Source organism: Sinohyriopsis cumingii, chromosome 2 (assembly GCF_028554795.1).
Source record: "Sinohyriopsis cumingii isolate HCF-2022 chromosome 2, ASM2855479v2, whole genome shotgun sequence".
NCBI classification, from domain to species: Eukaryota; Metazoa; Mollusca; class Bivalvia; order Unionida; family Unionidae; genus Sinohyriopsis; species Sinohyriopsis cumingii.
Genome location: NC_142962.1, coordinates 115,574,909 through 115,589,114, shown reverse-complemented (window position 1 = coordinate 115,589,114; position 14,206 = coordinate 115,574,909). Strand labels below are relative to the sequence as shown.

At 33.0% G+C, this 14,206-nt stretch overlaps 1 protein-coding gene across 2 annotated transcripts in view; it reads right to left on the bottom strand.

Moving 5' to 3' along the window:
* Positions 1-452: 452 nt before the first annotated feature.
* The window catches only part of LOC149805649 (uncharacterized), a 32,407-nt gene continuing 18,653 nt past the window's right edge, over positions 453-14,206 (bottom strand). For both annotated transcript variants that reach the window (XM_089950301.1, XM_089950300.1), the window contains exons 10-14: positions 11,581-11,657; positions 11,012-11,150; positions 9,623-9,700; positions 8,146-8,220; positions 453-7,409 (exon numbers count right to left, since the gene is read on the bottom strand). In XM_089950301.1, the coding sequence (XP_089806427.1) occupies positions 6,088-7,409; positions 8,146-8,220; positions 9,623-9,700; positions 11,012-11,150; positions 11,581-11,657 (1,691 nt within the window). In that variant the 3' untranslated portion in view covers positions 453-6,087. The remainder of the gene's footprint in view (positions 7,410-8,145; positions 8,221-9,622; positions 9,701-11,011; positions 11,151-11,580; positions 11,658-14,206) is intronic.

Genomic DNA, 14,206 nt, shown 5'->3' with positions numbered 1-14,206 from the left:
TGTTCGATTATTCCTGGAATTCTTATGCCTTCTCTCCAGAAACACATTAAAGTTGAATGGTTTTGATTTGCTTATATTTCATGTTCTTTTGGCCTTATGATCCACTAATGCAACTACAGCTTCAACATATTTGATAGTGAAAAACATAATTCGGAACATACCATTACCAGCAATAACTGTACCGGAACCTCCAACTGGAAAGGTCAAAATGAATTATCGGTTATTAATTATTGTATATTCTAATAAAGCTTATTACTTAAATTCAAAATGTGCCATGCAAAACAGTTGAATCTGTAACTAATTTTTATATATATATCAACAACTATTTCAGTATCGGTCTACCCCTATTTCAAAGCTGGAATAAAAGTATACTCATATTAGGTAAATAATATACGGTATCTAGTCGACGCTATTGGAAAGGTCAAGTCGAAATTATAAATATACACCAAACAGAACGGAAAGTATTTTATTTTCTCTTTGTGGCCCATATAAATTAATGTTTAGAAAATACATCATAAGAAAGCCGAGATTACTCTACTGCACTGAAATGAACTTTATCTTCCAACAAAATGTCCACATTTAAGTCTCTCTCTCTCTCTCTTTCTCATTCTCATTATCAAACTTTTCCAGATTTGATGATATAAACCTATAGTTTTAAGTTTGATGAAAATCTGATTAAAAACACGGCCTCCAGAGGGGGAAACTATCAAACGTTGACGGACAGACCAATGCGTAACACACTGTTATGCAATAAACTAGGCCTTACGGACAAGTGAGGCAAAATCCAGCTCTTGTCATGGTTTATGAAATTAAAAAACTCAGATTTAACATTTTTAAATTATTCATAATTTTCTTAGCCGTAAACCCCTTCCAAAATAAGTATGATGAACAATAATCATCATGGACTTGTAAACTTGTTGTGTAAATAAAGAAGACCTGAACTGCAGTACATCCATTTTGATCACGTGCCCTTATGTGGTAAAGACGATTTGGTAAATTGGCCCCTTTCAAATTTCTTAACTGAAGGTTATGATATTATTTCTTGAGCTATTATTGTTTAATAATTAAAGATATGGATATATTTGTGAATAAGGTGTTTCAGACTCGTGTTGTTTTATAATTCGTGCGGGGCATGTATAGCTCACATAATCACTGCACAGTATGTAGCCAGTGATATACTAATAGTCGGCTAGGAAGCAGAGCTAGCCACCCATAGACACATGGGTTCATGGCAACTACAGTATCTCAGAGTGGCGCTCTACAGATACTATGAACTTCTTTGAGAGCAATGTGTGTAAGGTGAAGTTGTTTACATTTGCAACATGCACAATGGACAGCATGTTAGTAATCCTGTATGTTACTTTCATGTACTGTGGAGGCTTTTTTTTACTTTCATTGTGAAGTTTGCAATTTAATTGATGAGTGAAATGGTCAACATAACACGATCTCAAGTCTGTGTCCGTCAGATCTGTTATTTCTGAGATCTTGAATTTAATCAAAATGTGGAGGCTCCTTATAATTCTGTAGCTATCAAACAAACTTAATTAACTTATTTAACAAATTAATTAACTTATTTAACAAACTTAATTAACAAACTTCTTTAAATGACGGGTCTGTTTTGCAACTTATTTTTTTTATGCAATATCTACATTTTAAACTACAAGTAGTATAGCTTTTAAAGTGATGTGTCAGCTGTTTTGTTTGAAGCAAGATAGCTGTGAACCTTTATTATGCAAGCTTTGGATAGGTATTTGAAATAAATATGATTTTGCCATTGTAATCCATTGATCAGTCTGATAAGAAGGGCAACAAGTAACACCTATATACACTTTATTTTACAAATAAATCTTTTATAAATATTAAACAATTTTATTTACACCATGGAGAAGTTGCAACATTGCAGGAAGTGTTCAAATTTATAATATTTTGTTAACCATTGCAAACTCGTCTTTCAAAGGTAAATCTTTTCACTCAAATTTGAAAGCCAAAGTAAAATTGACAAAGGTGACAAAATAATAAAAATCTTAATAATAAACATGCATAGAATTTATATAAAGAATCCCAGCAAACCTATAGTTTATGTGAAGGAGTCTGAAAAATGAAATTGTCTTTCAGTTAATGGACAAAAACAATAACAAAGAACACAAAACAAATGAAACTTGTATATTCTGGAGTCCACAGGAGGAGAGGGATGGTAAAGCATTTTAAAAATAGTTTTTCTAAGAAATCTATTGCGATATATATATGGCTGTGAGTCTGGTCCCTTTGATTTTGGCTTTGCCTCCTCTCCACCCCATCCCCCCCAAGAAAATTTCCGGCCAATGCCAATGGCACAAGGTACAACATATTCAAATGTATGCAGAAACTGATATAATAGTCTTCGTTGATTTTTGTATCATTATGCAATACTTTATGTAACTCATTCACTCAGCTGGATACTCCTTACAATTTCTCGTAAATATATATGTACAGAATTTATCCATATTGTATTATGAAAATCTAGTTTAAAAAAGGTAAATCTTGCACAAATGTTTTCAAGGATGGCTATGCTATCTAGAAATACATATAACATGCATAACTGCACAAGTAATGTATAAAAAAAAAGATGATCCACCCATTTAAGTGTCAGCTGTATTAGGCAGTCATCTGTCAGAAATGACAGGTTCTGCAGGGTCTGTAAACCAATTCATTGTGGTTACTTGGTTGATTTAATGGCACATGTAGTACAGTACCGTAGGCACCATGCTGAGGAAATAGGAGCTAAGTGCCTTTCCCAAAGACACACGAAGGCAGTGACACAGGGCTAGCCTCAACTGGTCTCGAACCCATGACCCTTGGGATAAGAATCTGACAATTGAGCTACTGTGACTCCCCTAAGTAGGTGTAATAGTGAAATTCTATTAAATCTCCTAAACTCAGTTTTTGCATTTGTATGAGGTGGCTACCTATGACTGGTTGTACTGTACAGCGATAGGCACTTTTGAAAATCGTCCCTATTAGATAACTGTAAAAAAATGTTAACAAACTTAAATAATAGTAATAAAACGAAACATTTGTAGAGGTCTTGAACAGTTCATGATTATGAAACCAAACTTTGATCTTTGAAATCTGATGTTCAAACATTGGTTCTGAATATGTACAACACACCTGTAGATATCTTTTCTATGACTAATTACAAACTTAAGCACTCCTCGTTCCCAATTTGGAGACACATTCAATTTCAATATCTGGAACCTAAGTATTTAAACTGAAAGTTCAAAACAAAAATTTACTTACGAAATACTTGTATCAAGGTTGTGGTGAGGATTTTTTTTTTTACACATAAAAAATATGTAAATAGAAACAAATAATAGTGAGATTTTGGATGAATAAAACAAACCATTAATTACTATGCCTCATGTATGCAGTATACATTTTGTTTTCACCATTAAAAATTATCTATCTGCATATACAAGATATGAATAAATATATTACAATAATTAAGCACCTAAACAAACATATACAGCAACAACAAAAATGATTCAAGATCCACTGTTCATGTAATAAAAAAGTCCATGTGTGATTACTGGATGTAGAATGTGTCCGTTTAAAGGTTTTAGGTTTTGAAACTCTCTTTTGGTAAAGTACTGAATGAATATTATGCAAATAACAAATAGCTAATTGTGTCAAACATTTTGTGAAAAAGTATACAATGTTTAAAATATGCTAAGTTACCTAGAAGATTTTCCTGTCACAGCACATAGGCATAAAGTCCTAAATATTCAACTTATCTCTTGCACTAATGTCTCTCTCTCTCTGAGCTCAAGAAAACACATGTGAAATGTAGAAGAAAAATTAACTTGCTTAGATAATGTAGAAATACATATGAGTAGTTAGGAATTGTTGGATGAATTATTCATTAAGTGACCTGTATGAGTAATGGAGCACATTATCACACTGATACTATAATAAAAAAGTTGGAAGAATTGTCTCATTACTCATATTTGATTTTTATTTAAATCTTAAGGTGAGAAATGTACATTGCCATGAGCATCATCACTCCAAAATGAGAAATAAACATTTATAAAAATACAGTATTAACTAAACAGTTATCAGCAAGTTCAACCTAGACCAGAGCAATGCACTGATATGAATACTTTACAGAAAGGATATGGAGGAGAAATTTAGGTTTATGTTATTTAATTAGAAAAATAATCTGGTTTAACAGTGACATGCATTACAAAGACACTATAATAACAATGACTAAGGACCATGGTGAAGAGATGACTGGGAAAAAAGTCATTTAACTGATCTTGGAGTCATTTTCAAATGGGTTACCATATGTACTCATATATTAGACAAGTCCAGCTGCAAACTGCACAAACTCAGGTCTGCCATCACATAATGCACCAGAAGATCTGGGTCTCAGCGGTTTGTTAAAAGTAATCAGTAGAATAAACAACACAGACCCTGATCTGCATGCTCATTATGCCTTGGAAGATCAGAATCCTTGTTGTTTGCAGTTTGACTCAACTTAAAAGCTAGGATAGATGGTATTACATTACATGTAACAACAACTAAAAAATTTCTAATTACAACTGCGATTGATTGTTTTTTTGCAAATTAAGTTGTTGTTGTTGTTGGGTTTAATGCCATTTTTCAGCACATGATAGGCTATACATGGCAGCCAGTATTAATGGTGGAGGAAGAACCCGGGAAATCCCTGGAAAGAACCACTGACCCTCGAGAAGCTACTGGCAAGCTTTCTCACATAACCACACTGGCTGAATCTGAGACTCGAACCCACACAGACAGAGGTGATGCAAATTAAGATGAAATAAGAAAGCACATATATATATATATATATATATATATATATATATATATATATATATATATATGTCAATAAATACAGTGGTGAATTGGGGGTGAGTACTTGAAGTTTCCTCAGACAGTTGGAAATCAAAACAAAAGATGATTACACAGTTTGATTTCAAAATATGTCCATGTTTATGTAACTCAGTTCCAACTTCTCCTTTTCTGCCTTATGTACATACAATAGATATACATTCTTTAGGTCCATTTACTGTGATATCATAAGTACCATTATAAACATTTTGGGACATCTTACAAAGCGACAACCTGATGGAACATATGGGCAAAATGTCTGATATTGTTTTATTTATTTAAAAGTTGAATATTTAAAACTAGATTAAATTTTTTATAAAATTAATCTTAACAAATGAATAAATTTTTCTTTGTAGAAATTAATTTTAATTTGCTTAAAAACACCAAATATGCTTCATAATTTGATGAGTACTGCAAGTGAATCCTTGTCACCAAACACATCATAGAAAGTTCCAATTAGACCTAGGTGTTGTAAAACAAAGTGAAATCTGGAGTCAACCACATAAGAGAAAATGCAACCGCACTTCCCATTTATACTTCAATTTCACTACATATACAGGACAAGCAAATTCAAACCTTTGTCATCTCTTCAAAGTATCACTACATTAATTAGATGGCACAGCCGTTACTTTACATTCTATTGTAGCCACTAAAAATTCATTCCTAGAGTTATCTCCGATCTGTCCGTGATTTGCTAACCAGTCAATAATGTTAGAGGCATTCAACAGAAAGCAGCATTAAAGCCTAAGCTGACAATAAAATGTTTACAAGTTCATCCTTGTGGTTTTTGCACATTATGATAAAGATCTGGCTGGTTCCACAAAGGTCACATGCACAAAAAATTCTCGTCGTTGCATTCATTGCAACTATTTCCAGAAAATAAAACATAACCTATGATAATGTTTATTTTAATAAACTGAGTCCAAGTTAGTGCCTATGATAAGATGGTCTTGGTCCATCTGCATTCTGAAATAATGCAGTGCATCTTATCAACAACGTATTTAAGGAAATATATCAAGGCTTGAATTTGCACAGTGATGCCTATTAACTACCTCTGAAAGAATGGTTGCTTTCTTCAATCAAGCAGTTCTTTATTTGTTTTTGTCTCAAGCCTTCTACACATAAATGATCAACATTATTTTGTCTAATCCAAATTAGTTGCTTTATCAGCTGCTAAAATCATAAGCATTGATTTTTTCTCTATACTTCAACTTCAACAGCTGGCACTGGGACTGTATCACATTCAAGGTCATTGTCTGTAAGATCTTCATTCATTATGATCCTTTTGTCACCAGGTTGAACTTTGTTGTCACATTCTAAATCCGAACTTGGAAGGTCACTATAGGTGTGATCCTGAAAGCTGCTTGTCACAGGCATTTGGTTTGTGCTTTGGGAACAAACTGAAGAAGGAATGTACATGTTTGAATTGGAGTCCTGGACATGTTGCCAGGTTAGGACACTGCTGGAAGAAGAGTTATCTTGAATCCATGGAGCAGTTTGTTTAAATTGTTCAACTTCTGTTGGTGAATATTCGTCTGTTGGATGCTCTTGAATGTGTTGAACAAGGATCGGTTGACCCTCTATCATTTGATGTGTAGGGGTGTGTGCTTGATTAAATGTCAGAGACATGTTATTACTGGCAGAGGGGTCTTGGATAATATAGTGCTGTGATCCATCCTCCTGACTTGACTGGTAATCTGTGATGGTTTGATGGGCATCACCACTGCTTGGTTGTAGATAATATTTGCCATCATCTAATGTGACTAAAGAATACATAACCGCATTGCCTGGATTATCAAAAACATAATCTTCAGTCTGTTCCAGTGTTATAGGAATGTGATGCTGTGGCATTACTGAAAACTGTTGATCAGGTCGTGAACCTACATCATAACTTTCATGTTTAATGTCTCCACTTTGTTGCTGATGGTTTCTGGACATGAATTCTTTGACTAACTGCTGAAACTGTTCTTGCTTTTCCAACATTGCTGCAAGGATTTCCAATGATTGTTGATTTCCTATGGCTGGATTTTGATTCTGGGAGTTACTGGTTATCGGAGTACTCTCATGTAAACACCGTTGAGGGTAAATAGGCTGAGTTTCAGTTGTCAAGCTTGTTGAAACAGTTGTTTTGCTGTATTTCTCCTGTCTTTTCTTTTGTAACATCTGACACCAACTTTCTTGACTAACATCACCTACTACATTTCCCTTGTAAGAAATACGCAGCATTCCATTCTGTAGCGATGTTACTGACAACTTTCCCTTAGACAAAGTAAATGGCTGTTTGGTAACCGGTACCGAGACTTGTTCACTGTTGTGTGCTTCTGCTTTCCTGTCAAACTGTTCCATTTGCAGCAACAATGCTGCAATTTCATCAGGAACTAGTTCTTGAGCTTCATGCACTTGAGAGAAACCTAAAGAAGGTATATTGGGAACTTCAGCTTCATCTTGCAATGTGACTTTTCTTTCTTCTCTCGTATCTGTGATGGCATTTTCTACCATTTCAGCACTGCTGGTTGATGCATCTGTAAACATGTACACATTCTTCTGATCAAATGATTCCAAAATAAAATTTATACTGCTTTGATTTTTGAAATGGCACCTCAATTTTCCAAACAACCAAATGTTTGCAGATAAATATACTTTTAAAATTTTAAAAGACAAAGGATAACTGTTTACTCTTAAATCATCTGAATGGTAAGCTTGTTTGGTACAACCGTGTTTTAGAATAAAATGTGAACTTCAGGCTTACTTATCTATTAGGGACCTATAATTGATGCAATACAATACAATCAATATGCAGAATTAACTTTTCTTGTGATTATAGGTTATTTGAGTATGCTCCTAGAAGAACTAAAACTGCAATTCGTATTATAGCATTAAATGTTCTTAGGAAGGCAGACGTTATGTATGAAAGTTAAATAGTGCATAAGAACTCTTGATACTATTAATACAGTATTATGCAATCTCCTAAAACTGTCCCATCTTTCATTTAAAGCTGCTGAACTGAGCTTCAGCATGGAAATTGGCTGAGAAAGTTCTTTATTAAATAGCAGAAGGCATATATATGTGGGTTTTGCTTTTTTGTTTATTACACAATCACTTTATGAAAATAGGTTTAATTCGGTTTCATTATACTCCCTGTTATAATTTCTGTATGCATACATTCCTAAACTTGTAAGATAAAAGAGTCAACATAAAATACAGCTATATTTGTATGCATCAATTTTGGATAAATCTCAGTCAATGTATATGTACTACCTGGGCTTCTTCTTTTGTTTCCTAACTTTCTCTTCACAACCTGAAGCAATCTATTGTCGGCTTGGCCTGCTGTTCCTGAAGGGAAATTCAAAGGGAAAGCTCAGAACCTACTTGTGGAGTATATATGCGTGTACAGGTCATGCTTGCTATATGTCAATTCAATTTATGTGCTTTCATTTTAATGCCATTTACAGTGAAGAAATAACATTTAGTTTGTGCCACTGTGCTCATCTGTATGCCATCACTGGCGCCACATGCTGTGACTCACAAACAGCTCATGTACAAATATATGTATTCATTTTTGTCTGAAAACTATGTATAATCAGTACCTGAAAACTTAAGAGGCATACTTTGCCAAAACAATTTACAAGTATCCTATGGGAAAATTAATTTCAGTTTATGCCATAAACTCAGGAATGCATCTATAGTGTAAAATGAGCATCACCTGTATGCATGCATGTATAAAGAATTCTATAAGTGTTTTGTAAAAAGACCATTATTTATTAAATTTTGCCATTAACAGTTTTTGTAGTTTTGTAGTTTTGCCAAAAAGTTACATGTTGGGAAAAAGTAAAATCATGTACTGGAAAAGTGGAAACTTTATTCTTTACAGATTGACTCAACTTCACTTTCACATTCATGACTAAAATATTTATGACAACTGAAACTTCACAAATACAAATCATCTCACAAGCTTTTCACTCTTATATCCACATAAACTGGATGCAAATTGTGGTTTACAATAATACATTACTGTAGGATTTCTGACATTATACAGTGGATACTGACTATTAAGATGCAAACAACTTACTTATTTCAGAGGGGTTAGTAGATACTGACTATTAAGGTGCAAACAACTTACTTTTTTCAGAGGGGTTAGTAGATATCAACTATTAAGGTGCAAATAGCTTACTTATTTCAGAGGGGTTAGTAGATATTGACTATTAAGGTGCAAACAACTTACTTTTTTCAGAGGGGTTAGTAGAAACAGACTAATAAGGTGAAAACAACTTACTTATTTCAGAGGGGTTAGTAGATATCGACTATTAAGGTGCAAACAACTTACTTATTTCAGAGGGGTTAGTAGATATTGACTATTAAGGTGCAAACAACTTACTTATTTCAGAGGGGTTAGTAGATATCGACTATTAAAGATGCAAACAGCTTACTTATTTCAGAGGGGTTAGTAGATATCGACTATTAAAGGTGCAAACAGCTTACTTATTTCAGAGGGGTTAGTAGATATTGACTATTAAAGTGCAAACAGCTTACTTATTTCAGAGGGGTTAGTAGATATTGACTATTAAGATGCAAACAGCTTACTTATTTCAGAGGGGTTAGTAGATATCGACTATTAAGGTGCAAACAGCTTACTTATTTCAGAGGGGTTAGTAGATACTAACTATTAAAGGTGCAAACAAGTTACTTTTTTCCAAGGGGTTAGTAGATATCGACTATTAAGGTGCAAACAGCTTACTTATTTCAGAGGGGTTCTGATATGACAAGTCCTGCAATGAATCCAGTTTCCTTTTCTTTGACTGGACTCCATAGATATCTGAATTCAGACAAATGTTGGTGAAACAGCAATAACATAATAGTGCAAATGCATAGTAAATTCATATATTCATTGCAAAAGTACACAACTGTAAATGTCGTACATTCCATTACATGAAATAAGGTATCCAACATTTCCTTTAAAATATAGGCTGTACTACAGAGGTAATTGTTTTGTCCTATAACTTGTTCTTTCAACATCATAACAAAAAAAAGGATAAGTCAACCAGCATTTTCTACAGACAAGCAGAAAATTTCAAGAAATCACTTTCAAATTGATCACTCCATTTATTGACTTATAGCAGATGTAAAAATACCTAAGTGTGCTTCAATGACGATAATGCGATCAAAAACCCAAACAAAATTTTGAGCATGTCATTGATATAGACATTATATACATGATAGTGATATAATACCTTGGTCATAGATTAAATTCCTTGTTAACAAAAGTTCTGAATACATATATGGTAACCCTGATCCATTTATTAGACTATTTTTAGTCCTGTAAGTTGCAACATCCATTCCAAATATTATTATTTTAAAAATTTAAATCTTTTTTATGAAATGATGAAGTCAAAGTAATCTAATTTTAATCAAGCTGAAACAATTTACATATTACCTGGGCAAACAAATCACATATTACCTGGGCAAAGAAATCACATATTACCTGGACAAACAATGATCCTTACAGTTTATATCTCTTTGAATAGTTTTAACAAAGCAAAAGATGACAATCAATCTTCTAAGGAAAACAATGTTAGAATCAGTGAGGAATACAATGAAATTATAAAATAGGCATTAATAAAGCAAGGAAGTATATGATTTTAAATGAAGTATAAGTGTTTTTCATTATCACATATTTCACCTCTGTCTGTGCCGGTTCAAGTCTAGGATTAAGTCAAAGTGTGTATGTGAGAAAGCTTGCCAGTAGTTTCTTGGGGGTCGGTGGTTCTTTCCGGGGTTTACCCAGGTTCTTCCTCCACCATTAATATTGGCCACCATGTATAGCCTATTGTGCGCTGAAAAATGACGTTAAACCCCACAACAACAACATTATCACATAAAAATACAAGTGTTATTAGACATAACAGAGATATAAGACAGAGTAGGAAAGAATGCAAAATGAAACATGTGAAAGTGAAAAAATTAATGCAAAAATGTATGTGACCGTGATTAATTAAATTGTGAAAGGTGTCACATTTACAGCTAGGTATGCATGTTGACACAATGTACATAATTAGGTAAACTTGTAAATAGATATATGTAATGTTTATTGAGACACAGAACAAGATAAGATGACTCTTATTCTTACCTGAGTCAGCATAATAAAGAAAATTTACTGGTGGAGTCCTTTTGCCTGTATCTCTGTCATGTAATGCCAGACTAACAGTTACATTGCCCTTGATGTCTCGGTCTTTCGTGTAGGGGGGAGCCTTGAATATCACTACACACTAAACATAGGATAAATGAAAGATCAACAAAATTGTCAGACTGATATATTTAATAAAAATGAACATGAAAATAAACATATCAAACAGCCATGAGAATGACAGTATCTATGGCATAAACACAGAGAAAAAGGGCTTACATGAAGTAGTACATTGTCATCATAACTAATTGAGGAAAGAGAACTACTAAGAATTCTAGACCTAATATACATTAAAGGGACTTAAAAAGCAATAAATTGAAAACTGCATTTACATGGTGAATACATATTTTGATTCTCTGAAACCATGTATAACAGATAAATCTGTAAATGTGTCACCTTTAAAAAAGTTAGCGGTTAAAAGAATATCAGTATAATAAGTGTAATGAGTAATTCTACAGTTCAGTAAATTTTTTAAAACTAGTGAACAATGTTGTTGACATTCTACTGTTCACCTTTTTTATGATTTCAACTGATGCTGGATCTGCCTTCATCTCCCATCCACTATTGTCAAAGAGGACAACATCAACATCTGTAAAAGAAAGTATCCTTTGTAAGATGAACAATCAAACAATTACAAATCAGCTCCTTTTGTTTTATATTCATTGCACTAGTTTGAATTCTATGAATATTTCTTACAATAATGATAATAATTAAAAGTATCCCAAAACTTTTGGTATCCAGATTTTCAAGTTTGATAATCAACTGTGCATCGGAAATTGGAAATTATCCTAGCTGCATAAAATATTTTGCAAGAATTACTTTAAATAACCAGAGTCATTTAGTCAACAGAAAAACTTAATGACCATCTTAAAATTGTAAGGCAGTTATCAAAAGACTGATTCAATGACTGTCTTACAATTGTAAGGCAGTTATCAAAAGACTGATTTAATGACTGTCTTACAAATGTAAGGCAGTTATCAAAAGATTGATTCAATGACTGTCTTAAAATTGTAAGGAAGTTATCAAAAGATTGATGCCCCAGTGCTAGACATAACTATAAACTGTTACACTGCAGACATCGTAGAGATATGACTGAAAAATCGTTAAAGCTACATTAAAAATCCAAATCACACACACACACACTTTCAAATACTGAGAATAATTAAAGGTAAATACTTTGTAATGGTGCAAAGTTTTTGTAGCTGTTTTCTCATAGCACATTTTGTCATCGTCAGCCGCATGACACTTAACAATTAAGACTGGTGTATGGGCTCACAATAAATTGGTAGCTTGTGATGGATAACATCTTGTTTGATGGCATGATTGAATTTTAATTAGAGTCAGTTTGCATAATGGTTAAACAGAGAGAAGAAGCCAATGTTAATGTAAGATCAAGTAGCAGAAAATGACAAAGTTGAGACAAGCCAGAAACAATCTTGGGCCATTTGAAATAGGTGTCATAAAATGAAATTTTTCAGGAACAGTTATTAATAAAGGCCAACTAATGACAATTATCATGAATTTGATTTGAGTGTTAAGATTCTGGTGGCTTCAGAAGTTAATCCTGATTAGCTAGGCTCAATGAGGGGATATATTTCCCAGATGAAATTCAACGCTTTAGGGAATTTCTCTTGTGAAATTCTGCAGTCCAAGTTTCTGCTGAAAGGAAAGTATGAGGGAAAAATTTGAGAGATCCAGAAGCAGATAGAGATTTGGCTGCATAGAAAAAGTGAGTCTCGAAAAGGCACAAATGTATTGTCTCAATTGCATACAATATGCTCATTGATGTAAGTTTGTAATTATTTGTTGAATTTATTTACTTTAAATTCAAGCATCAATTTCCCTTGAGTTCAGAAGTTAATTTTGCATTCACTGGTCTTGAATGTTATATGACTCATGTAAGAATGTCTTACAATATTTCATTGATATGAATGTCCTTGAATTTAGTCATTGTATGCAATAGAAATCATGTATTGTAGAAATTTCATGTATTAATCTGATAAAATTATGAGAATTTATCTGTCAAAAATGATATGCAGAATGTACGCTAAGAACTGATTTTTCTTTGTCTGGAAATGTACATCAGGAAATCGCTAGTTAGTAAGTAATGTAGTCAAGACAAGACATGAAGTCCCTTAATTCATTTGTGTAATTAAGTTGTGAATTCTCTCAACCAAGAAAATTGGTGTGTCGACTGACATTGTTCAGCTAGTACTCATTTTGTTTATATAATGAAATTTTTATATTTTATATATAGGGCTTCATGTTGTTCTATTTTATATCTTGTTCAGATCTGTTATTCCATTCATTAATTTTCTTATTTTATATCATTATTTCCATGATCTGGGATCCAGATAACGATAACCAAAGCACTACATAACATGTGGAGCATCCCCCAACATATTTTTACAAATATTTTAATCAGTACTTTCAAGTTAGCATGTAAATGTGAACAGAAAAAACAGTCACCGCTTGAACTAGCAACATGGTGTGGACTTGTATTGTTGTCCATAATGTACATGTAAATATTTGTAAATCCTTTAAATAAAAATGTGCAATAGAAGGCAAGACATACCTTCAGAATGATAAAATCTTTTAATACAAGAATACTATCTCTTCTGATTATGTTTTTGTATTGAAGGGGATTGAAGATCTATCAATTTTAAGTGCAATACTGCAAATTTTTTTATCCAAAGTGAAGCTCCTTGTCAGAATAAAATACTAAGCTTGATGTATAGATGAAAAAAATGTTATAGGAATACTATGAGAGCTGCCATACTTTCAATTTGAACTTTGAGAAGTGATGCCTCAGATAACTTGCAAAAGTATGGTTGGACACTTTGTTAGGAACATTTGACATGCATATAATGTCACAAGTCTATTTTCAGTTTGCCAAGAGCCCGGTTTTGAAAACTGGTTTTAATTTGTCAACTTCCCATTCAAAACTCACTTAGTATCATGCACACCATTTATCTCATAAGGTCAAATTTGGCTAAAACAGGTAATGTAATTAAACTTCATGGAATTTTGATATAATACAGGTATATTATAATATATAATATATAGATAAATTATAGGTATAAACAAATAGGTATTGGGTATTCATTACTTGACAAGTTTTGTTTGAGTTGACTACTT